Source organism: Panthera onca, chromosome B3 (genome assembly GCF_046562875.1).
Source record: "Panthera onca isolate mPanOnc1 chromosome B3, mPanOnc1 haplotype 2, whole genome shotgun sequence".
NCBI lineage: Eukaryota > Metazoa > Chordata > Mammalia > Carnivora > Felidae > Panthera > Panthera onca.
In genome coordinates this window covers 39,933,436-39,958,888 of record NC_138344.1, presented here as the reverse complement: position 1 = coordinate 39,958,888, position 25,453 = coordinate 39,933,436, and the positions used below count along the sequence as shown (strand labels likewise).

The following is a 25,453-nucleotide window of genomic DNA, read 5'->3' as shown; positions in this document are numbered from 1 at the left end:
ACAAGGCTTGTATGAAAAAACACAGTTCCTTGTCCATGCTCCCCCCTCTATCCCTCCCCAGAAGCAAACACTTTCAACTCTCAGCTGATTGTTTTAGTATTGAAGGAGACCAGAATATCACCCCAAAATATGCCTCTTTGACATAAAAATTATTTTGAGCTGAAGGTAATTAAGAAGCAGCAAATGCAGGAGCACTTGTGGGGGCTCAGTCAGTTAAGCGTCTGACTCCGGCTCAGGTCATGATCTCAGGGTTCGTGAGTTCGAACCTATGTCGGGCTCTGTGCTGACAGCTCAGAGACTGGAGCCTGCTTTGGATTCTGTCTCCCTCTCTCTCTGCCCCTCCCCCTCCCCTGCTCACGCTCGCATGCTCTTTCTCTCTCTCTCTCAAAAATAAACATTAAAAAAAAGAGCAGCAAATGCAGGAAAAAGGCCCTCCCTACCCTTCCTCGCCTCCCCACCCCCCAATTTTGCCTAATTCTAAGGTATAAATTCCCCTTTTCTGGAAATAGATTTTTATCAGCCCAGTGATGCTCCAGAGGGATCTGCAAATACTCCTACTCCTTAGTTTATTTCCACATATTTACCCTCCCCACAGCATGCCATCCCTGGAAGCCTAAAACCGGTTTCCTTTGTCCTGTATTTCTCTACAAATTTACTGTCTTTGTTGAAAACGCTATAGAAGCCAGAGCTGTAACTGCTGCTTTGAGTTACTTTTTTACTGAGGTTTCTCCCACATGATGTGTGCCACATGCATTAATAAACTGTTTTTCTCTTCTTAATCTTTTTGTTCAAGAGCCCCAGCTGAAAACCTAAATGGGTAAAGTTTGGCCTCCCCTACAATATTTACCTCCACCTTTGGCATTATTTACATTTTTACAATGAGCACACCTCACTGTTATGCTTATGTAGTCTTTTTTTTTTTTTTTTTGTAAGTTTACTTACTTTTTTTTTTTTTTTTTTTTTTTTTAGTAATCTCTATATCCAAAGTGGGGCTTGAACTTACAACCCTGAGACCAAGAGACACATGCTCCAACTAAGCCAGCCAGGCACCCCTCTTATATAGTCTTAATAACAGAGCTGGAATGGATTGCCAGGTCTGGCACGGGTTGAGGGACGCACAGGCATTGTGGAAAGCGCCGAGGTCACTGGGCACAGGCCACCAGCTCCTCCAGGGCTTGCTCACGGCGGTTGCCATGGACCAGCAGTACTTCCTTGATCCGGTCCTGCTGGAAGCCCATGTCACTGAACTGTTCCCAGAGGCGCAGGAATTCCCCTGCCTGAGGAAGTGGAAGCAGAGAGAGTGCTGGGGACTCTGCCAGGCCAGCCATCTCCCTGTGGAGCCCCCTTCCTGGTGCCCGCTGTATCTATTCCCAGAAAGCTAAGGACTCCCCAAGCCAGGTAAGCCTGATCCTGGGCAGCACCTACATTTTGCCTGTACCTCTGGCTGACATGGGCATGGACCTCCGTTCCTGTGCCAAGGAAGGAGGCCCTGGCTTGGCCACTGGCTCCATCCTGTCTTTACTCCCTCACTCTGGCCCATTCCTGACTCTCTGTGCTCTGGTACTCGGACAAAAAGAAGGAGGCTGCATACGGGTGCCCAGAGGATGCACAGCTTGGGGTCTCTGCCCAGGCCCCAAACCCTGCCGAGGTTTCACACAGTGCAGCCTCTGCCTTCCTTCCTCCTCTGATCCCAGTGCTTGAAAAGTCTCTGCTTATCCTCCCTCCCTCCTCCTCAGCATTTCTCCCATCCCTCTGTCCTTCCCTCAGCCCCTGTGAAGAGCTGCCCGGCAGAGCCTAGGCCAACAGCACACTGTGGACAGTTCATATACATTGGCCACTCAGAATGTACTACTGGGCCCCCGGGTGCCTGCATTCTGGGTTTCCAGATAGGCAGCAAACGCCCCAAGCAGAGTTTAAGCATCTTTGTGCTGCGCTTGGCTCCTCCCTGGGTATCTGACAGACCAGACACTTTATAATATTTGTGTACTGATTCAGCTACATGACACAAAAGCCGTGCCTCCTGTTTCCCTCCCTTCCTCCCTCCCTCTGCCTCCCTGGGCTGTCTCCCTCTCCCCAGGGCTGAGCAAGCAGGCTAGCTCCTGATGGCCCCCAGGCTGTGCCTCTGGTACGGGTGTGCCCCTGTATGCTAGGCTCGTGTGTGCACCCACATCCCTCCCCTCCTCTTCCCCTGGGCCTGGGCAGGTGGCCCTGCTGACCTGGCTCTCAGAGAACTGGAACATCTCCATGGCCTCCTCCACCAGGCCCTCCTCATAGCCTTGCCGCAGCAGCCGATCACAGGCGCTAAGGTAGCTGAGAAACTGGGCCAGAAAGAGGAAAGGGGTGTGGTTAGAGGAGTGGCACGGTCAGCCGATGGAACAGATTAAGAGGAACCTTGGGGACCTCGGTGAGGCCTGAGCTCAGACCAGGCTGACCAGTCGACCCACCATACATGAAATGGCCCCAGAGACCCTGTGAGCCAATAAAAGAGGGACAAAGGCCTCCTCTGGGGACCTAGGGACGGGTGGGCAGCAAGTTCTGACCAACTGTCCCAAACTGGGGGCTGTAATCCAGGGAAAGGGCTATCAGGATGACCTACAGGGTTCCCAGAACCTAAGCAGGGGAGTGGGACTGGCCTGAAACACAGGTGTCTCCCCAACACCCATCCCGGTCTGTTCACCCTCTCTGGTAAGCACCCACCCATGTGAAAGCAGCCTCCTCACCCTCCATGCCTGTGAGCACCCCCGTCCCTGGATACATATGTGTCCGCCACCCAGGACCATGTGAGCCCCAGTGCCGGGAAAGGGAGGACAGAGGAAGATCCCACAGGCCTGAAAACCTGTTCAAGTCACTCCGTGTTCAGTCACCACAAGTTGCTTTTGCCCTCAGGATGAAGTACTGCCTCCTTACCAGAGCTCAAAGGCCTGTCCCTGCCCATCAGTGGCCTTGACTCCCTCAGCAGCCCCAGGCCTCTGCATATCTAACTCCCTCCGCCAAGGTCAGTCTCACTCCTCTTCCCTGGGAAGCCTCAGCCCCCAGTCTCCACTGGGTGCCTTGCCTGCTGCTCCCACAGCACCCATGCTTCCCCTATCCGAGCACATACGACTCTGTAGCTGTTCTACTATCTTCCTCAATGTTCTCATCTGCTGACTTCTCGCTCCATGAGGGAAGGGTTGTATCAGTCTTGTTCACTGCTGCGTTCCCAGAGCACCCAGCATGGCAGGCAGAAGGAGCTAAATAAATGTATGCTGTGTTTATAAAATGAACTAAGAACCACCTCCAGGGAGCTCACAGCTTAGTGGGGGAGATGAACCAGATACGGGAAATCATGAGTGCCAGGCAAATCAAAGCAAGATTTATAGAGAGTTGATGCCAAGTGAAGGCTGCAGACCACAAGAATTACAGGTATAAGTGGAAAAGAAACAGGTCGGGTTTCTGCAGACCTTCAGAGCTGGGCAGAAAGCATGGATCATACAGATTAATGGTTTTCAAACTGTTTTAGCTTCTGAACTGTCCAAGCATCAGGAGGCTTCAACAATAATAGGAAGGTTGGAGCTGCTCTGGGAGAACTGGGGGCAGGAGCAGGGGAGTCAGGAGTTCAATGCTCCTGCCTCAGGACACCTAGACCTTGCTCTGAGCATGTTTTGTAAACCACCGAGCCAAGCCTTCCTAGCACAATTGAAGAAACAGGTCCAAGCAGGGTGGACAGCTTGCCCAGGGACCCAGGACTACAGCCTAGATCATCTGACCTCTCAGCCTTGTCCATCAGGGGCCCAGCTGCTAGCAGAGGGGCTTCAACTGCTAGAGGAGGGGCTTTGAGCTGCATTGAAAAGTAGACAGGATTTCCAAAGATGGAAACAGGAGTATGTCAAGAGCAGGTGATGGATGTGCCCTTTGCCTCTTGGTTCACCCACAGCAAAGGTTCTTGGCCTTGGTGCTGACTGTAGCTGCCTGGGAACTTTACCCATAAACCACTGATGCTTGCCTCCAGAGGCTCTGATATAACCAGTCTAGGGGGCAGTCTGGGCACTGGGATTTTTTTTTTTTTAAGTTTATTTTGAGACAGAGAGTGTGAGGAGGGGAGGGACAGAGAGAGGGGGTAGAAGAGAGAATCCCAAGCAGGCTCCACACTATCAGTGTAGAGCCTGACATGGGGCTTGAACCCACAAACCGTGAGATCATGATCTGAGCCAAAGTCCGACACTTAACTGATTGAGCTACCCAGGCACTTCAGGGCCCTGGGATTTTTATAGCTTTCCAGGTAATTCTAATGTACAGCCAAGGCTGAGAACCACTGACTCAAGGGATGGCTGACCTCAATCCATACCAGTAGACTCCATGCCAGGCTGCATATCAGAACCACCTTCAGATCTTTAAAATGATAGGCCATTGGCCCCACTCCAGATTCACTGGCTGGGATCCTCCAGAGTAGGTCCTGTAGATCTGCATTTGTAAAGATTCTGCTGGTTGGTCAGCTTTTGGGCCTATAAGACTGTAGAAGTCACCAGGTCTGCCTCAGGACCCAGGGTGGGTAAGGATGTCACTTTCACACCCAAGGATGTGACTGTAAGTAATTGATTATAAACACATATTCCCCCTCCCTTCTGTGAATAGGGAAAGTGAGACTCAAAGAGGGGCCCTTAGGTGCCTGGAGTCCCATAGCAAGGTGCCTGGCCTATGGATGCTCATACACACTGCCCATGCTGTCCTATAAGCAGTCAGTGGGCACATCCATCCTTGTGGAAGGAACGAAGCAATCATGGACAAAGCTTATCTTTTGTATCTCCTCTTTTCTCCCTGGCTCTTCTAAGAGCTCTGTCTCCATAACCTCCCTCCTGGACCATCTGTCATTAATTTCTGGCCAAAGAGGTTTACTATAGTATATATCCTTTAAGGTGAGAAAGAATCTGAACCCAAAGGAGCTGCTCAGTTAATGGCAGAACTTCACAGAACAGCGGGGAATATTAACTTGGTGGGGGAGGACAGATGAAGTCATCCAGTAGTCCTTCAGGCCCACACCTCAGGGCTTGGCTCCTGATTGACCACCAGGGAAGAAGGCCACCCAGAGATCTGGCTGGCCAGGCAGGTGGTCAGTACATATCTGGAAACACAATGTTCCTGATATAATGTGATTCTTCCAGCCCACCCACAGGGAGGCCAGTGCCCTGTGCTGGCTCCAACTAATGTGCAGACCCGCACCATGGGCCTGGTCCTTCATAGTCCTCTTGGCCAGTTTCTTGGCCAAGGTCCTGGCTTTCAGCAGCAGCTGAAGGTGGGGGCAACTTTAGATCTACTTTTAAATTTCATATCAGCCTGGGATGCTTCCCTGGAAGGTTCTCCCACAAGAAATGAGAGAAAAGAAGCATGCAGCAAAGCTTCAGAGTCAAACCAGCCTGGCCTCAATGCCAGTTCTGCCACTGATTGTTTATATGAACCTCCCTGGCCTCAATTTCCTCATCTGCAAAGTGGGGACAGTGGTGGCAACTGTGCAGAATTGAGAAGGCCTAATTGAATACTCTCTGATTGAGGGACTGGCACAAAGAAGGTGTTCAAGAAATGTCAGCAGCCTCCATGTTAACCACACGGGGGACAAGGCACAGACCAATGAAGCCAGAGGAGAGCGGAAGCAGGAATGGGCAGGGAAGGGGGCTAGGGGCATTCGCCCACCTCCTCAACCTGGCAGCAGCACATCCTGCTTCAGCTCCAGTCTGAGAGTTACTCTCCTTTTGTCACTTCTTATCCAAGAGCAGGCAGCTCCAGACCTCAGGGACCCAGCACATAGCAGTCATCTACATGACTGTTGAGAGAGTGCCCAAGCCCTCTGATGGTGGGGGGGCACAGAGACAACTAAGTGCCAACTGCCCTGGGACCTTTTGATACCTTCAGCTCAGCTTTCCAACCAAAAAAGTCCCCATGTGTCAGAAACAACGTGAAGTGGGATGTTACATTCAGGTGGGAGAAGGGAGGTTCGGGCAGTGGCATTCAATGTTACCTCCTGCCCCAACTCAAAATCCTTCCATGCCTTCCTGTTGTTAGTGGGTCATTTATAAACTTCTCAGCCCAGTCTTCAAGGCACCCTCAATCTGCCCTCAACTCCCTTTCCCTGTCTTTTTTTTTTTTTTAATGTTTATTTATTTCTGAGACAGAGAGAGACAGAGCATGAGCGGGGGAGGGGCAGAGAGAGACACAGAATCAGAAGCAGGCTCCAGGCTCTGAGCCGCCAGCACAGCGCCTAACTCAGGGCTGGAACTCACAAACCGTGAGATCATGACCTGAGCCGAAGTTGGTTGCTTAACCAACTGAGCCACCCAGGCGCCCCTCCCTTTCCCTGTCTTATCTCCTACCAGCCTGCATCATGCACCCTGCACTCCAGCAAGACTGGTGGGATCAGGGCCTCCCAAACCCTTCCTTGCTGTCTCTCCACCCCTTTGCTCATACTGTTCCTCCTGCTTGGAATATCATCCCTTCTCTTTCCTTCAAATTCAGAGCTTATTCATCCTTGAAGTCTAGCTGAAGACGTGCCACCTCCATGAAGACTTTCCTGATCACTAGAACCTCCTTGTGGTCGATTAAGAATGGCCATAAATTCTTTGCAGGCCCTTCCATCAAGAGGGAGTTTTCCCCATAGCTCCCCACTGCATCTAAACACCTAGGAAGTTCCCAGTAAATGCTGTTGATTAGATGGATGGATGGGTAGATCAAAAGAGAAAGAGATGGATATGAATATAGATAAACTGTTCATTGAAGGAAGTGGTTAGAGCTGTGCCTTCCAATATGGTAGCCAGCAGCCACATGTGGCTATTTAAATTTAAATTAATTATAATTAAGTAAAAAAATTCAGTTTTTTAGTCACACTGTCCATATTTCAAATAGCCACATACAGCTAATGTCTACTGTATTAGACAACACAGGTATAAAACATCTCTCTCATTGCAGAAAGTTCTATTGGGGATCTCTGGAAAGATTATTGGTTGCCCAAAGCTCCTGTGCTTGGGGCAGAGACTGGGACAGGAATAGAATATTAAAACTCTCTGGGCACAGGGATTCCTGATAAACTCTTATGGAGAAAATAGCCTTAGGGTCTAGAAACTTGCTCATAACCCTCAACAATTAATGCCAGGCTAAGGTTCTGCTTCTAAAGAGGAGAAAAAACTTTTTCATGTTAAAGATAAAAACCACTTGGCCCCTCCCCTGGCTCCAGACCCACAGCTCCCCCAGCTCTGGGCCCCACGCACCTACCTGGCTCAGGCTCTGTCGCCCTGTCTTCTGCAGAGCCCCGATAGCCCTGTGCAGGGGATACCCCAGGGCAACCACTGGCCCGATGAGATCTTGCTCCTCCTGGCTCAGGGCAGACAGCAGGTCAGCAGAAGCAGGGTGTGCTCTACAGGTGCTGAGACTCTGAGACACCCCCCCAAGAGGTGGCAGGCAGGTATACGGGCTGAGGGACTGAAATACAGACAGGTTGGATGTGTCAGTTACTGGAAGTGACACCTGGCTGGGCAGGACATTTTTACTGACAGGCCAGTAAATGATAATATTTCCACAAGAGAAATATCATAGGTCCACCCTATTATCCCATTTTACAGATAGTGAAATCAAGGTTCAGAGAAGTTAATGACTGAGTAAGCAACACACATTTGGGAGCTGAGCCCTACTCAAAATCAAATTCAGGATTCTTTACTCCACACCTTAGTGAGTGGGGAGCAGAGGTGGATCTTCCTCCTTCTTCAGTGTGGCTGGACTGGGGCTTGGCAGGGCATGGAACAGGGCAGGGACTGGGCACAGCTGTGCTGAGAGGACCCGCACAGACCCTAGAGTAAGGAGGGTGGCTGGAAGGCATATCAGTTTGGCCAGCATCACCCCATTCCCTGTCAAGAAGCACCCGTCTGCCAACTCTGAACAAACTACCCTGATCCCTTCTCCCCAAGTGAAGCCTAGCTGCTGCCCTGGCTCTTGGGGCAGAGTGTGTATGTGTGACATGAATTCCCCACCCATTCCTATCTTTTCAAGGGGTTCCCTGCCAGGGAAACTTACTCTAGGGTCTGCTTTACCCCCAGTTTTAACTGGAAAACATCAAAATCTTAGGATCTGAGTCTATTCTTTTGACCTTAAAAAAGATTCTTAGTGGGACACCTGGGTGGCTCAGTCAGTTAAGTGTCTGACTTCAGCTCAGGTCATGATCTCATGGTCCGTGAGTTCAAGCCCCACGCCAGGCTCTGTGCCAACAGCTCGGAGCCTGGAGCCTGCTTCAGATTCTGTGTCTCCCTCTCTCTCTGCCTCTCCCCCATTCACACTGTCTTTCTTTCTCTCAAAAATAAGTAAAATATTAAAAAAAATAATTCTTAGCTGCTCTCTGCCTCAATTTTCTCCTGTACAGAACATGTGCCCCAATCCTCCCCCACCCAACAGGGTTGTTGCTAGAGTTAAGTTTAATGTGCACCAGGAAGAGCCATCCTGGCATCACCATCTGGCCCTTGATGCGGTGTGGTCTGTCCAACTTACAGAGCCTCTTCTCTGAGTTTGCTCTACGCAACTGTGCGAGGTCAAGTGGCCCACTTCACAGGTAGAACAGGGATAGCTCAGAGCAGTTCAGTGACTTGTCAAAGGTCATACACCAGTGAGTGGGAAAAGCCAGACTTCTAGTCTGTCTTTGGGATTTAAACTTCAGCTGGGCCTTATTCTGTTGCATCTCCTGGCCTGACTGCAGGGCAGCTGGGGGGCAGAAAGCTGTGCCCAACTGCCACCTTTGGCTATCAATCCTGACCCATTCCATCTGCTCCAGATCCACGTTTTGTGGAGTTTGGTACTTACATAATTTGGATCTCTCAAGGCACACAATTGTGAAGATAAAATTAGGTATAAGGCCTTGGGAGAGGCAAAGTGAGGGGTCTGAGGCTTAAGTTTCACTGATTTTACTTTTTTTTTTTTTTTTAAGTGTAGTTATTTTGAGAGAGAGAGAGAAAGAAAGAGAGATCAAGTGCGACAGGAGCAGACAGAGAGGGAGAGAGAAAATCCCAAGCAGGCTTCACACTGTCAGTGCAGAGCCCAATTTGGGCTTGAACTCACAAACCACAAAATCATGACCTGAGCTGAAGTCAGATGCTTAAATCACTGAGCCACCCAGTCACCTGGGTTTTACTTTAAATTCACTTCTGCTCCCCTTTCTTGCAGGTGCACATCCTCTGTCCCAAAGCCCCCCAGTCTGCAAAAACTGTCACCTCCTCTCAACACCTGATCCCTCTCACTATTCAGTGCTGTCTTGTCCCACACCCCTTTGGCCAACTCTCCTTGTCCTGTGGTTTTGACCTTCTCTCTTTAAACTCAGGGCCCAGCAGCAAATAACTGCTCAGTGAGTATTCTTTGAGTCGCCAGCTCATCCATCCTACAGGAAGCTCTTGCTCTGTGGGAAGCCCTAGATTTGAGTCACATTCATTACTTCAACAGACATTCACTGAGCACCCCCTACTGGCCAAGTCTGCAGCTTGGTGCCCTGGCAACAAAAATGGATGCCATCCAATCACTGCCCTAAGAGATGGACAGGTACTGGATGATTACAATTATTGTGGCATGTGCCCTAATAGAAGCAAAACAGCGGGAAACAGGGAATGGGGGCCTCTGAGCAGGGAATATTCTAGGCCCAGGGCCACAGGAAGGACAGCATAGTACGTGGCCAGATGAGAACAGTTAAAGGTAAGGAGGAGGAGAGCAGAGAGGAGGAGACTAGGGCTACGAATCAGGCTAGGAACCCAGACTATTGGCCTGCGGGCTTGGCGGAGCTAGAAGGTTCCTTACCGCGACCGTGGGCTTGTGACTCCGCAGCGGGGGCATGGCGCCGGCCGTGGAGGGCCGCGGGGGCGGCGCGGGGGTGCTGGGAAGTGGGGGCGCGGGCCCCGGGGGCGGCACGGGGCACTGACTCGGTGCCGGGCTGGGGCAGAGGCTCAGCGCCCGGTGGCGGATGCGGTGCAGGAGGGCGCGGGGGCGGGCGGCCAGCCTGCCCTCAGAGAGCCGCCGCCGCGCTCCGGCCAGCTCCGACCTCATGCCACGCAGCACGTCCAGCGAGCACCGTGGATGGCCCGGGCCGGGACTCGCAGGGGGGGCGGGGCTCGCAGGGGGCCCGGGCTGGGGGCTGCAGGGACGTGGCTCTTCCTCGCTGGCGGAGGCGGCTTCTTCTTCGTCGTGGTCCTCGTCCTGGTTTTCTTCCTCCTCCACCTCCTCCTCAAGCCGCTGCTGGGGTCCAGCCTCAGGGCCCATGTCTGCGGCAGGCATCGGCACCGGCTCGCGGTTGGGACTCACCAGCAACAGCCAGGCGGGAGGCGCTGACGCCGTTCCCGGGGCGTCGCACTGGAACGGGCAGGGTCCCCGGAGGACAGCCTCTACCCAGAAGAGCGCCCTCCTCTCCAGGCTGAAGTCGTGCTGCAAGTAGATGGCGACGTGAGGCTCTGGGACCCAAACCGGGGCCAGAGGGCGCACTCCTACTCCCCGGCCTTCCGGGAACCTATTCAGCCAAAAATTTGCCAGGTCTGGGTAGCTTCCGATTCTTAATCCCAGGCATCCATCACCACCCGACTCTCACCCTCAGTTTTAGCTAGCAATGGGGTGGATGAATATCAACGACAAGTGAATAGCAAATTCGGCCTCCACGGATGCAGGTAAAGAATAGGAAGTCCAGAAAGAGACTTTGATATCTGTGGGGCTTTAGTAAATAATAAAGGTGGCATCTCAAGCAATGGGAAATAGAGGGACGGACTAATAAATGGTGTTAGCTAAAAACAAAAACAAAAACAAAAAACAAACATAAATGGTGTTAGCTAGCTGGAAGAAATTCTCTTATACAAGGATGATTTCCAAAAGGATCAAACATTAAATATATGTATGAAACCATAAAAGTACTAGGAGAAAACAGGAAAGAAATCCTTGATAAGATCAAGTGGGGGAAACCTTTCTCACTGTAAATCAAAATCCAAAAGCCATAAAAGTACAGATACACACATGTACAAAATCTGCATGGCAAAGATACAATAGGCGAAGTCAAAAACAAATGACAAACTAGGGGAAAACAGCACTCACATCACAGACAAAGGGCTACATTTACTAATATAGTGAGTGCTAGATATAGACTGGAAAAAGACCAACAGCTTAACATGAACAAAAGATATGGATGGTCCACAGAAAAGAGCCATACAGATGGCTTTTAAACACCCGAGCAGTTGCTCAACCTCACTCTTGACAAGAGAAAGGCAAATTAAAACTACCCTGAGATACCATCCGCCTAGCCCTCAGCAAAGATCCAAAGTCTGAGGACATTCTGTGGGAGAGTGTGGGAGGTACAGGCCTCTTGTAGAGTGCTGCCTGGGATGTAAATCAGTGACCCCTATGGAGAGCAATTTGGAAAAATACTTACAAAAATTCAAAAGGACATTTGCATATAGTCATTCCATGTAACGTTGTTTATAATTGGAAAAGACTGGGAAGAACCCAAGTGATCATCAAGAGGGCACCCATTCAGTAAAGTAGGATATATCCATATAATGCACAATGCTATACAGCAAAAAATAAAACTGAAGAAGCTTTCCGTGTACTGATATAGAAAGATCTTAAAACATATTAGGTTAAAAAAAGGTCAAGAAGAACAGTGTATGTATAAAATGCTACCTTTGTGGGGCGCCTGGGTGGCTTAGTCGGTTAAGTGTCCAACTTTGACTCAGGTCATGATCTCGTGAGTTCGAACCCCACATGGAGCTCTCTGCTGTCAGCACAGGGCCTGCTTCAGATCCTCTGTCCCTCTCTCTCTCTCTGCCCCTCCCCTGCTCTGCGTGCTCGCTCGCTCTCTCTCAAAAACAAATAAACATTAAAAAAAATGCTACCTTTGGTGTAAAAAGGGAGGCAATAGCTGTACTTATTTGTGCATATATACAGAAGAATCCCTGGAAGAATACATAGAAAATGAGTAACAGCTCTCTCCAGTGAGGGGGTGGAGCTGGGAAACTGGGTGGATGAGAAGGTGTCAGTGGGAGGCTTTTCACTCTCCCTAGATATTCTAGCTGCCTGTGGGCCAAACTGACCCCTCACCTAGCTTTTATAAATAAAGTGTGATTGGAACACAACCATTCCCACCCACCCCTTTCCAAAACTATAACTCTTTCCCTACAACAGAGTTTAATTGCCCTAGTTTTTTACTATCTGGCCTTTTACAGAAATGTTTGTCAACACTTGCTCTCTACCATTTTATAGATTTTTTTTCATTTTTAAACTATGTGAATGTACTTTTCTTCTAAAAAAATTTTTAACAGTGATGAACTCTCATTAAAGGGAAACTCTGAAACAACAAAACACAGACTTGCCAAGGCTCTGAATATAGAAGGAAGGGAGAGGGCAGCCAGATGTATGGGTGGACATGGGTTTCTGGGGTCTGACAGACACATGTTGGAGTCTGGGTGTGTCACGCACAGGCAACATAACCCTGTGTATCACTTGGATGGGAGCTTTGGCTTCCTGTGCTATGGGGTGGGAACACATACCTGCTAAAAGGGTTATCATAAATCTGAGAAAGAAAAAAGAGTGAATGTAAAAACAAAAAACAAAAAACAAAAAAAAGAAAAAAGAGTGAATGTATAAAGAGCACCTAAGCATAGGCCCAGTGTACAGCAGGTGCTCAGTTATAGTAGCTGTGGTTATTATTTTTTCACAGGTAATCTAACCTCTATCTGTAACATTGTTATAGGAAAATATATTTTCCCATATTTTCCCATGTTATATATTCCCATTGTTATGGGAAAATGTATTCCAAGTTCCAAATACTGGGAATACAGCCCAGTGAACTCAGAGGACTTACCAGGAGAAGCTGTAAATCATACTTGGAGTCTCATGCTTCTCTGTTAGATTGGCCCAGCAGTAAAAGAAATGGAGGCCCAGGAAGGGAAATGGCTCAAGGGAGTGCAGATACCCTTGCTGAGAGGAGGGGGGCAGAGCCAGGGTCAGCAACTTGGCTAGGACACCAGATGTGGACTTGGCAGAAAGGTGCCCAGTTCTGCTTCCAAGAGAAGTAACTTTCAGAAAAGCCTCTTCCCAGCTTGGCCTGAGCTCAGCATGTAAGGAAAAGCTGTAATGATCCACCTCCAGTAAAGCAAATTTCTACTCCCAACCATAGAGGCCGACTTTGACTCAGGGCAAGAACCCATAGCACAAGCTGCCTGGAGAAAGCAAGAGCTCCTGCCCTACAGAGGATGGGCCCCTGGACATGTGCTCTGGGCTCTACAGAGCTTCTTTCCATTCTGGAGACCTTGGTCCTAAGGAGCCTCAGTGCAACCCCAGGTTCTGCAGATAAAACAAAAACCACACTGAGTCTCTTGCTCCTGTGCCCCCAGGCCACTAGAGCCTCTTTCTCCTTTGTGGACTGGACTCTCTGCACCTGACTTCCTACAACCTGTTTTTTTTTAACCTTGGAACAATCCATGTCCAGTGTCTCTTACATTCCAATCCTGCTCTTAGCTAATATGAAATGATTTGGAGTCAAGACCTGAGTTTTAGTCTTGCCATGGCCACTAACTTCAGACGAGTCATTTCCCTTCTTTGGACCTCAGATTTCCCATGTGCAAAATGAGTGAGGGATGACCCAGAGCCTCAGAATTTTTTACAAAGCCCTCTGCAGACAGTGGAGAATGAACATACAAGAGTCTGAGAGGCCCCACATCAGTTCCACAGTTCTTTGCAATCTTGTTTTTTCATTTTATAAATTCATGTGAATTTTGTGTTCTAGTTCATGATACACCTGTGTTATAATACAAATGCAATAGATCTCCCCCTAAATCTTCAAGTAAACTTGACTCTCCCAGAAGTTAAATAATCATGTTTATCTTGAGGGTATGTGATACCACCACATACACTGGGTACACATCGCAGTGTGTGAGCTGTGGGGCATGGGGTGTTTCGAGGGTGCCTCTAGGGCTGATGTGTTTCGGGTCTATGGAATAGTAATCCCTTCTAATGGGTTCCCTGTAACTGTCTGCATTTTAACAGGGGATTCTGGAGATAGTGTCTTAGCTCATAAGAGTGATCCTAAACGGTAGAGTTTTAGACATGCCAGGAGGCTGGCAGAGAAGGGAGCAATTGGAGCATCCTTGCAATGACTCTCAGTTCTTCATATAGGCAGGCTTCCAGTTATCCTAAGCTTAAAATAAGACCCACTGAATAATCCCCATCACAAGCCACCAGACTTCATGATGCAACACCTTTCCTCTTGGGTTATTTCCAAAACTCTCTAGAATATAACAGAAATGGCCTTGTTGCCCTTTAAAATCAAGGAACAAGCGGCACCTGGGTGGCTCAGTCGGTTAAGAGTCCGACTCCTGATTTCAGCTCAGGTCATGGTCTCACGGTTTGTGAGTTCAAGCCCCCATCAGGCCCTATGCTGACAGTTCAGAGCCTGGAGCCATCTTCAGATTCTGCGTCTCCCTCTCACTCTGCCTCTACCCTGCTCACACACACACTCTCTCTCTCTCTCTCAAAAATAAATAAATATTTAAAAAAAAAAAAAAAAAAGGCTTTGGGACACCTGAGTGGCTCAGTCGATTGAGCATCCAACTTCGGCTCAGGTCATGATCTCATGTATGGTTCGTGAGTTCAAGTCCTGTGTTGGGCTCTGTGCTGATGACTCAGAGCCTGGAGCCTGCTTCAGATTCTGTCTCCATCTCTCTGTCCCTCCCCTGCTTGTGCTCTGTCTCTCTTTCTCTCAAATATAAAATTAAAAAAACATAAAAAAAATTTTTTAAAGGCTTTGTAGCTCCTTTCTTAAAAAAATTAAAATAAAATAAAATCAAGGAACCAAGCCCAAGTCTCAGCATCAGATCTATAGACCCAGAGACAAGGAGATAGATGGACAGAGAGATATACTTACCATAGAACCCAGCAGAAGCTCCCTGCAAGCTGGGACGCTGAGCTCTGGCCCAGGAAGGGGCTCTGTGCCTATCACAAAGCCGTTGGGCACCTTGAAGGGGACATCATCGAGGGCATTCATTCTGTCAGAGGAGTGTAGAGATGGCTGAGCAGGACTGGGGCAGGCTGCCTGGTGGCAGGGAGAGAGTGTAGTCCTGAGAACCAGGCTTGGTCTCAAATGGCCTTACCACTCTCCCGTGTGGTGACTTAGCTGAGCCCCACACAGCTGGGAAGGAAAAAGTAAAGTGGCTGGTGCTGCATAGGGAGGAAATGAACAAAAACAAGAGCATTCAAACCGACAAGAATTGACTATTTCATGTTTAAGTCTTGCCCTAGACAATTGTTTCCCAAAATGTGGCCTATGACACTAGTGCTGAAGCATGTCATCAAGAGTTTTCATCCAAACATTTAAGGAAAATGTCAAATTACAAACACTTCCAGAAAAGAAATACTTCCTGACTCATTTTTATTTCAGCACCATCCTGATACCAAATCTGACAAAATTAAGGTCAATCTCTCATGAACATAACTGCAAAAATCTCAATAAAAATAATTTTGGATAGAAAAATACAACATTGCTGGGTTGAGTTTATTTCAGGAATGAGAGATTGTCTTAATATTCCAATATCAATCACTGGGAGTAAAAATAAATGTCAATAGAATAAAAATTTTAAGTTATAGATTATCTATATCTGTAGATGCAGAAAAAGCACTTGATAAAATCAATGCCCGTTCATGATTTTAGGAAAAAACAAATAAGCCCATTTTAATAACTTAGGAATAGAAAGTAATTTCCTTAGCATAATCAAGAATATCACTAAAACATCTAAAGCAAACAGGCCACTTAATAGTGAAATACTGAAAGATATCCCCAAGATTGAGACAAGGATATCCCCATTGTCTCTTCTGTTCAGCATTGCACTGGAGATACTAGCCTGTGTAAAAAGAGAAAAGAAAAAAATAAAAGTATAAGGATTGGAAAAAAAGAAATTAAACTACCATTATTTGTAGATGATATAATTATATGTAGAAAATCCAAAGGAATCTATAAATAAAACTCTTAGAATTAGTAAATTAATTTAGCAAGGTCATTGGATACAAGGTCAATATATGAAAATCAACTATATCTCTCTATACAAACAACAAACCATGAAAATATTTTTTTTTTAATTTTTTTTTAAACGTTTATTTATTTTTGAGACAGAGAGAGACAGAGCATGAACAGGGGAGGGGCAGAGAGAGGGGGAGACACAGAATCTGAAACAGGTTCTAGGCTCTGAGCTGTCAGCCCAGAGACCGACACGGGGCTCGAACTCACAGACTGTGAGATCATGACCTGAGCCGAAGTCGGACGCTTAACCGACCAAGCCACCTAGGCGCCCCGAAAATATTCTTTTAAAAATGTCATTAGAGAGTGAGATTTTAAATAAGATATCATGTAATATTATCAACCAACCTTCTAGGACTCAAACTAACACAAGATATATAAGACCTCTATGTGAAAAACTATAAAATATTTATTGGAGGAACATGCCATGTTCATGAGTTAAGACTCAATGTCATAAAGATATTAATTCTCCCTGAATTGATTTGTCGACCCCACATGTCAAATTCCATCTTATTTTTGGGGGATAAATTGGCAAACTAACTGAAATTTAAATGAAAGACAAAAGACTAAGAAAAGCCAAGACAATCTTGAAGAAGAAACAGCACTGTTGGAAGATTTATACTATATCAACACTTACTTTAAAGTTACAGGAATTAAGACAGTGTGGTACTAACATGAGGACTTACAAAGAGTCCAATAAAACAGAACACAAAGTCCAGAAACAGATCCATATTTATATGGATCCTTAACTTATGACAAAATTGGCCCTGCAGAGAGCATAAGGAAAATAAAAGTCTTTTCAGTAAATGGTTCTGGATCAATTGGATGTCCACCTAGAAAAAAATCCTGGCCTCTACCTCACATCACACACACAAATCAATTCCAGGTAGACTACAGATCTAAATGTGAAAGGTAAAATGAAGCTTGAAGATAAAATAGGAGAATGTATTCATGACTTTAGAATAGGTAAACATTTCTTAGGCAGGTTGCAAAAAACTAACCCATAAAGGAAAACACTACCAAACTGGCTTCCATTCATTGGAAGATACCATTAAGACAGTAAAACAACAAAACAGAACCACACAAACAAAAAATAAAAAACACAAATCAGAGTGGGAGAAGATATTTGCAGCACACCTATCTGACCAAGGACTCGTATCCAGTAAGTACAAAGAACTACAAAGCAGTAAGAAAAAGACCTAATTCAAAAATGGGCAAGAGATGTTAACTTCATAAAAGAGTATATCCAAATAAACATCAAAGTTGTTTAACCTCATTAGCCATTGGGAAAATGCAAAACAAAACAATGAGATACCAACACACACAAACACACACACACACACACACACACACACACACACACACACAAATGGTTAAAAATAAAAAGCCTGACAATATCAAGTGTTGATGAGAATGAACTCTCATGCACTATTGAGAAAGTTAAATTAGTATTAGTCAACAGTATCTACTACTAAAGCTGAAATCTAAGAAAAATTAATTCATACATAGCTTCTGGGCCTTTTGGCTGAGATCAAGTATAGTATCTGTTAGTTTAATAATATTCACAACAGCAAGGGATTTTATTTGTTATGTATTTTAAACTAAAGATTCTGTTCTCTTAACAAAATGAAACTCACAAAGAATTCAAGCTCTTGAGACTGCCTATAATATATACTTAAATCTAGACTCCTGACCACAGTCTGGCATTTTGCAAACAATCAGGGTTTACCAGGGACTGCACCAGGGAGTATCTCTGGCTTACTACAATGTCATCCCTACTAGGATGTTGCAAACCCCTGTTGCGAGGGGTCACTGGGGTCATCCCCATGCCCACAGGAGATCATGAGAAGAGGCAGAGTAAGTAATCTGAGTGCAGAGAGGTCAAATGAGGCCAGATGGGCAAATCCTTTAATTCCCTCATCTCCACTGCCTGCCCACTCTAGTCTGTGTCTACTGTATGTAAGACTCCAAAGGTTTCTCCACCCCATGCCAAGAGACAGTCTCCCAGAGCACTGGGAGCGGCTCTTTATGCTACAGGATCAGACAAGTCCCATTGTGATCAGTAAGTTATCTGCCCCATCAGCCTGTTCCATCAGGGGACCTCTGAGGCGTAAGGAGTTGTAAGGGACATAAGAAAGTTAGCAAGTTTTGGCATTCTCTGATTTATCATCCACATTTTCAGCTGTCATTAGAATTCTGAGCTGTGGGTAAAGGCCACAGCTTTGTTGAGACCCACGTGTGGACCGCCTGTCCACTGAGCAGGTACAGGGCCACCCTCCTCCTCTCTTACTTCTGACCCAGCATCTGCATCCTAATAGATATTCTCTACTCAGTTCTACACTTGTTTCTGGAATAATTTAAGAATTTGAGAATTCTGGAAATAGGAATAGGAAGGGCTACAGTATAAGACATGATCTAGTTAGAGCACACTCTAAAATGACAGTCATCTCTGCTAAGTATAAAATAAACGGTACAGATCATTAAATGATGATATTCTTCAATGGAAAGAAAGTATTCTAGTCCTTATGTGAGTTGGGCAAGCTTCAGGAAGGACCCTGACAGGACCCTGACCTGGATCCTGAAGAGTATGGGAACAGCCTGTGAGCAGGTTAAAGGTAGAGTGGAGAGCATAACTCCAGGGAGGGAACAGCTTGAGTCAGGGAACAGAGGCAGGGCAGAGAGAGGTGGGGGGAGGAGGGGGCGGGGACAAAGCATATGACTCAGATAGTTTGTGCCGGGAAGCAGCCTGCCTTAAGACTGAAGGGATAGATTGAGGTAGAGCTGGCGAGGGCCCTGAAAACGGAATACTGACTCCATTCAGTAGGCAGTGGAGAAAGCTTTGATGAGTCTGAAGGGGTGGGGTGGGGTGAGGATGGGGAAGTGGGGATATTGGGAAGGCCAGTCTGTGCATGCTTCAGCAGGCTGTAATCTAGGACCTCTCCATGGGTCTGTGCCTGTCTGGCTGCATCTGAGCCTAGGGGTGAGAGGCAGGGCAAGCGGGGGTTGTAGTAATTGGTCTACCTGGAGCCCAGGCACTGACATAAGTATTATTTTTTATAAAGGTCTCCACTATACTCTAAATGACTTCATCCTTGCCCACAGCATCAATAATCTATGTGCCAATGACTCATATTAAATTCTCCACTTCTTCTCAGAGATCGAATTCATAAACACCACTGCCTACAAGGCATCTCCTCCAAGATTTCTCAAGGGTGCCTCAAACTCTACATACCTAAAGTGAACTCCTGATTTCCCCTCCCCCAAACTTTTCCTCCTCCCCAGAATTTCTTGTCTCAAGGAACGTCTAAGATATACAAACTGAGGACTCATGCCTGACACTCTCTTCTCCCTCACGACCACTCATCTCATATCCCTGCCAATTTTCCTCTCTTAAATCTCTGAAATCCACCCATTTCACGCTACCTCCACTGCTAACATGGGAGTCCAAGCCCCCATTATCTCTCACTTGGACAACTGTGTCCAACATATCCTCTTATGTCCTATCATTGTAATTGTTTCACACACTGGGACAAAAGTGATCATTTCAAAATAGCAAACTAAGCCAATCCCCTGCTTAAAAGCCCCAAATGGTTCCCAGCTCTCTCAGAATAAAAATCAAACTCCTGACAAGGGCTTCCAAAGCTTTGCAGTGTCTGGCCCCTACCCCCTCCCCTCTTGTCTTACTCTAGCCATGCTAGTCTTCAATTGCCTTGGTCTCTTAGCCCAACACAGGGCCTTTGCATATTCTATTCCAAATTCTTGCCACATTCTTCTTCCGTGTCTCCTCTGCACTAGTGAATAGCTGTTTATGCCTCATAGCTTAGCTGAAACATCATCTCCTCAGAAAAGCTTTTCCTAGACTCTTCAACAAATGCTGTTGTGAAACTGGACAGCTACATGTAGAAGAATGAAACTGGACCACTTTCTTACGCCATACACAAAAATCAATTCAAAATGGATCAAAGACCTAAATGTGAGACAGGAAACCATCAAAATCCTAGAGAACACTGGCAGCAATCTCTTTGACCTCAGCCAGAGCAACTTCTTACTAGAAGTTTTGTCTCCCTTACCTTGTCGCTGAAGGCAAGGGAGACAAAAGTAAACATGAACTATTAGGACTTCATCAAGATTAAAACTTTTGCACAGTGAAGGAAACAATCAACAAAAGGCAGCCTACAGAATGGGAGAAGGTATTTGCAAACGACATATCTGATAAAGGGTTAGTATCCAAAATCTATAAAGAACTTATCAAACTCAACACCCAAAAAACAAATAACCCAATTAAGAAATGGGCAGAAGACATGAATAGACACTTTTCCAAAGAAGTCATTCAGATGGCTAACAGAAACATGGAAAGATGCTCAACATCACCCATCATCAGGGAAATACAAATAAAAACCACAATGAGATACCACCACCACACCTGTCAAAATGGCTAAAATGAACAACACAAGAAACAACAGTTGTTGGCAAGGATGCAGAAAAAGGGGAACTGTCTTGCACTGTTGGTAGGAATGCAAACTGGTGCAGCTACTCTGGAGAAGAGCATGGAGATTTCTCCAAAAACTAAAAATAGAAGTACACTATAATTCAGCAATTGTACTACTAGGTATTTACCCAAAGGATACAAAAATACTGATTTGAAGGGGTACATGTACCCTGATGCTTATAGTAACATCAATAGCCAAACTATGGAGAGAGCTCAAATGTCCATCAACTGATGAACGGATAAAAAAGAAGTGGTACGCGCGCGCGCGCGTACACACACACACACACACACACACACACACACACACACACTGGAATATTACTCAGCCATCAAAAAGAAAGAAATCTTGCCGTTTGCAATGATGTGGATGAGGCTAGAATGTTATGTTAAGCTAAACAAGTCAATCAGAGAAAGACAAATACCATATGATTTCACTCATATATGGGATTTAAGAAAAAAACACAGATGAACATATGGGAAGGGGAGGAAAAAGAGAAGAGAGGGAAACAAACCACAAGACACTCATAATGATAGGGAACAAACTCTGGGTTGATGGAGGGAGGTGGGTGAGAGATGGGCTAGATGGGTGATGGGCACTAAGGAGGGCATTTGTGATGAACACTGGGTGTTGTAAGTGATCACTGAATTCTACTCTTGAAGCCAGTATGTTAACTAATTACAATTTAAATTTAAAAAAAAAAAAAAAAGCTTTTTCTGATCCACCCCCCCCCCCCCAAACTTGGGTAGATCTACCCAGTACAGTGGCTTTTAAGACTTTAAAGGGCCTGGGGGCGCCTGGGTGGCTCAGTTGGTTAAGCATCCTACCTTGGCTCAGGTCATGATCTTGCAGTTTGTGGGTTTGAGCCCTGTGTCGGGGGTTCTGTGCGGACAGCTAGGAGCCTGGAGCCTCCTTTGGATTCCGTGTCTCCCTCTTTCTGCCCCTCCCCCACTTGCACTCTGTCTCTCAAAATAGATAAACATTAAAAAAGAAAAAAAAAAAGGGCCTAATCTCATAGAACCATTTACCTTTCCTTCAAAGCACTCAGTACATTTTTTGATTGCTGGATCCATTAATTGGATATTAACCTATCCCCCTCACCATTATAGCCCTTATACTTAGCAAATTAATCTGAGTTTCAACAGGCATTTAATAAATATTTGAACAATGGAAAATATAAATGATGACTAACCACTTTTTCTTTGTAGCACATATCACAACTAATTATCTGTATTCTTAAGCTTTTCTACTCTAGATCTAATTCCAGGAGGGCAAGAATCCTGTCTTTTTGCTCCCTTTCACATCTCTAGCACTTAGTATCATTCCTGGCAAATGGTAAAAACCATTTTCTAAGAACACAGTTCAAGTCCTAGAATCCATATTCTGGCAAGCATGAGCTAATTAAGTTGAGAGGTGCCTACTGCTCTGTATAGTTATGCGCTCTAGCACCAACTGCCTCAAAGACTTTGATCCTTGCTTCAGAGACTGTGAGAAACTCAGTTTATTCCAAAAGGCAAACAGAACCTGCATTGGAAACAAAATCTTCATAGATAGCCAGATGTGCTAAGTCAGGAACTACTGTATGGGTACACCCAAAAGTTAACAGGGGCACCTGACTCGTTGGAAGAGCACATAACTCTTGATCTTGGGGTCATGAGTTTGAGCCCCACGTTGCGTGTAGTAATTACTCACACTTTTTTTAAAAAAAAGTTAACAATTATACAGGAATAGTTTATTGGTTATAGCATTAAAAGAAAAAAAACAGATTTAGTTGGAAATGCCTCATGTAGTCACTAGTCCCTAAAATAATCACTGCTAATACTTCACAGCACTCACATTCCTTCTATATATTCTATATTATTTGAATGGAACAAGACATACTTTGTACTTACCTTGTGATTCCCAGGATAGCTCCCCTGTGGACAAAATATGTAGAAGTGAATTGCTACAGCAGATGGTATAATGCTGTCTAAGCTTCTTGATACACCCTTGCCCAAGTCACATGGACATAGGAACATGAATGGGTTTAGAGTGATTAAGTTCATTGGCTTGTAGCAAATTCTTTGACGTCATAAACTCAGCCACTAAGAACACTTAGTATTTAACATACAACTAATCTATTTCATTTTTTAATCTTTCTTGTATTTACCTAATTTCTTAAAATAAATGCTTTTTGTTAGAGTATCTCCCAACCCAGGGTCTCCTCTTTTGGGAAATAAGATAAACAATATTCTTGTATATACAGGACATGATGAATCAACACATTTCTGATTCATCTTTGAATGAGTTTATTTCTCTATTTTCATTAATTTATGTTCAATATAAAAAGAACATAGGTACAGGGGTGCCTGGGTGGCTCAGTGGGTTAAGTGTCGACTCTTGGTTTCGGCCTAGGTCATTACCTCGTGGTTCGTGGGTTCAAGCCCTGCATCAGGCTCTACACTGGCAGCTTGGAGCCTGCTTAGGATTCTTTCTCTCTTTCTCTCAAAATTAAATAAACATTTTAAAAAAAGAATATAGGTATAAAAAAGGCATGATTTAGAAAAAGGCTGATGGCTCAAGGGAACTGTAATTCCTAGTTCTGACTAAAAGCATAAAAACCAACAAACAAGAAGCAGCAATAACAATGACCACCCCTATCATGCAGATTATGGCCTATAAATACCTTTTCCACTAATTTATTATTAGATAAATGACTGTTTCCAGGTTTGGAATAGGCAATATGTAAAACAAATTTGGAATGGAATACTGGAATTGAAAGGGAATTCAGAAACTGAGTTAAAAAGGCTCCCAGCAGGGGCACCTGGGTGGCTCAGTCGGTTGGGCGGCCGACTTTGGCTCAGGTCATGATCTCACAGTCCATGAGTTCGAGCCCCACATCAGGCTCTGTGCTGACAGCTCAGAGCCTGGAGCCTGCTTCAGATTCTGTGTCTCCCTCTCTCTCTGACCCTCCCTCATTCATGCTCTCTGTCTCAAAAATAAACAAATATTAAAAAAAAAAAAAAATTGAAAAAAAGGCTCCCAGTGGCCAAAGATGAGACAATTGATAAATAATAACAATGGGTTGAAAGACAATTATGGTTAGATCTGAGTTCATAGTGATACTTCAAAATAAAACTCACTTGTTACCTTTGGAGGATTCTAGGGAACCAGCTCATTAATTTGAAAACTAGTAAATAAAAAAAATATGTATTTGCCTTTCCTGTACCAATTGTACCCTGCAGTAACCAAATGGTTGATGAGGGGATGTTTCCCCTTTTAGAAGTATTCCAGCTAATAACTAAAGAAAGAAAGGCAGAATTAAACTATCACTGTTTTGCAACTCCAAAGGAATGACTTTAGGTCTTGATTACCAGTGGCTGCTAAGATCACAAAAACAGACAACTAGACATTAGTCCTCCTGAATGGAGTACACACCAGGTGTATAATATATTCTTCAGAAAACTCCAATCTGTATGTGGTCAAAAAATGTGTGCACTCTTAATCAGTGCTGTCCAATAGAAACGTGATCCATAGGTGTAATTATTCAACTCAATTCAAACTCCATTTCAAACTCTCTTTCAAGTGCCCAATAGCGATACATATCTACCATACTGGGCAATGCAGCTCTAACCACTAAATTAGAGATATGGAAACAGAGGAACATGCTATCACAAGGCTGCAACAAGCAAAATTCAGACTGGAAACTTCAGGAAAAAAATTTCTTCAAGTAATAAATCTCAAGGGTACAAGAGTACACAGGAGGAAGCAAGAAAGACCTACGGATTATCAGAAACTTAAGAAACATATCAACCAACAGTGTATAGATTGCATCTAGATCTTAATTTGAGCCAAGTGTAAAACACACATTTATGAGATAAGGAAATCTGAACACTGGGAATTTGATGATATCAAGAAGTCATTCATTTCTTTCAGTGCAATAATGGCACTATGGTTACATTTTTAAAATATCTTTTAGAGCCACATACTGAAAAAAATTTTTTTAAGTAGACTCTATGCCCAAAGTGGAGCCCTACATGCTGAAATACTTAATTAATATAATGTCTGAGATTTGCTTCAAAATAGTCTATAGAGTAGTGGGTTGCAGATGAAACAAGATTTGCCGTAAGTTGACAATTATCTGAAGCCAGATGATGGATATACAGAAAAAATTATACTATTCTCTTTATTTTCGGATGCTTGAAGGTTTCCACAATAAAAGAAGATTTTTGGGGGGAAAAGATTACAATGATACTGTCTATATTCTCAGAAGTACAATTCATCAGGCACTACTCTATGTCTTTCTAAACCCATCAAGTACCAGTGGCTGTTGCCACCACCACCATGCAAGGTGATAAACGAGGAAAAACTTACAAAACAAAGCCAAACAATAAAAATAATGTTTACTTTATTAAAACTTTGCAGAAGCTGAATGAAAGAGGGAAGGCTTTTTTTCCACCTGAGGTTAAATCCCTTCCTCTTGGGTTCTGCTGCCTATTTTCCTGAATCCCTCCTTCACACTCATGCCCCCATCAATGCAGATGTCTTAGTGACAAGGCTGCCTGCATACTGAACACATCATACAATTCATCTTTTATTTCTATTCTTCCTACATCTCATCAGACAGCAAATGGTGGGGATTTATAAAAGGGCACACAGGCCTATGGGGGTTATGTGAGGCTAATCACAACAGATTTTAAGGTATATGAACTTAGACACACACTTTGGAGCGCTGGCCCTCATATCCTATCTGTTAACTCTGAAGTGCATACTATATAAATTTAACAATGCAGATTAAACAGAAAAAGAACAAAGGTGTTAGCATCTTGTACCCCAGAACTTCCAACTACACGAAATCATTTCCAAGGTTGTCGTCCTTTCCTGCTTATCTAGAGTTGGATTCCACAAAGTTTGGTGCTGGAGATTCACCTTCTCCTAGCAAATGTCTATT

General features: G+C 45.1%; 1 protein-coding gene and 1 pseudogene across 3 annotated transcripts; one reads left to right on the top strand and one right to left on the bottom strand.

Annotated features, from left to right (window-relative positions):
- Nucleotides 1–700: 700 nt before the first annotated feature.
- On the bottom strand, nt 701–25,440 carry UBAP1L (ubiquitin associated protein 1 like). Of its 3 annotated transcripts, none has more exons than XM_060618263.3 (6): nt 22,416–25,440; nt 14,891–15,058; nt 9,790–10,410; nt 7,237–7,443; nt 2,217–2,318; nt 701–1,277 (listed from the first exon to the last, which is right to left on the bottom strand). In XM_060618263.3, exons 1-6 carry the CDS (start codon nt 22,566–22,568, stop codon nt 1,143–1,145), a joined length of 1,386 nt encoding a protein of 461 aa, XP_060474246.1. In that variant the 5' UTR covers nt 22,569–25,440; the 3' UTR covers nt 701–1,142. The 3 variants fall into 3 exon arrangements, with proteins under 3 accessions (XP_060474246.1, XP_060474247.1, XP_078304861.1); XM_060618264.3 differs by having other exon boundaries at nt 14,891–15,183; nt 22,416–22,491; XM_078448735.2 differs by lacking the exon at nt 22,416–25,440 and adding an exon at nt 21,351–22,387 and having other exon boundaries at nt 14,891–15,183.
- Nucleotides 17,542–17,650, top strand: LOC132670673 (U2 spliceosomal RNA; annotated as a pseudogene).
- Nucleotides 25,441–25,453: the final 13 nt, after the last annotated feature.

Bases quoted from the DNA above. Each gene is read 5' to 3' on its own strand.
- UBAP1L (XM_060618263.3), bottom strand. From the start codon at position 22,568: ATGAACTTAATCACTCTAAACCCATTCATGTTCCTATGTCCATGTGAC. The intron at 15,059-22,415 runs GTAAGTACAAAG...CCCTGCCACCAG, and splicing joins GCTATCCTGGGAATCACAAG to GCAGCCTGCCCCAGTCCTGC. The intron at 7,444-9,789 runs GTAAGGAACCTT...TCTGTATTTCAG, and splicing joins GTCACAAGCCCACGGTCGCG to TCCCTCAGCCCGTATACCTG.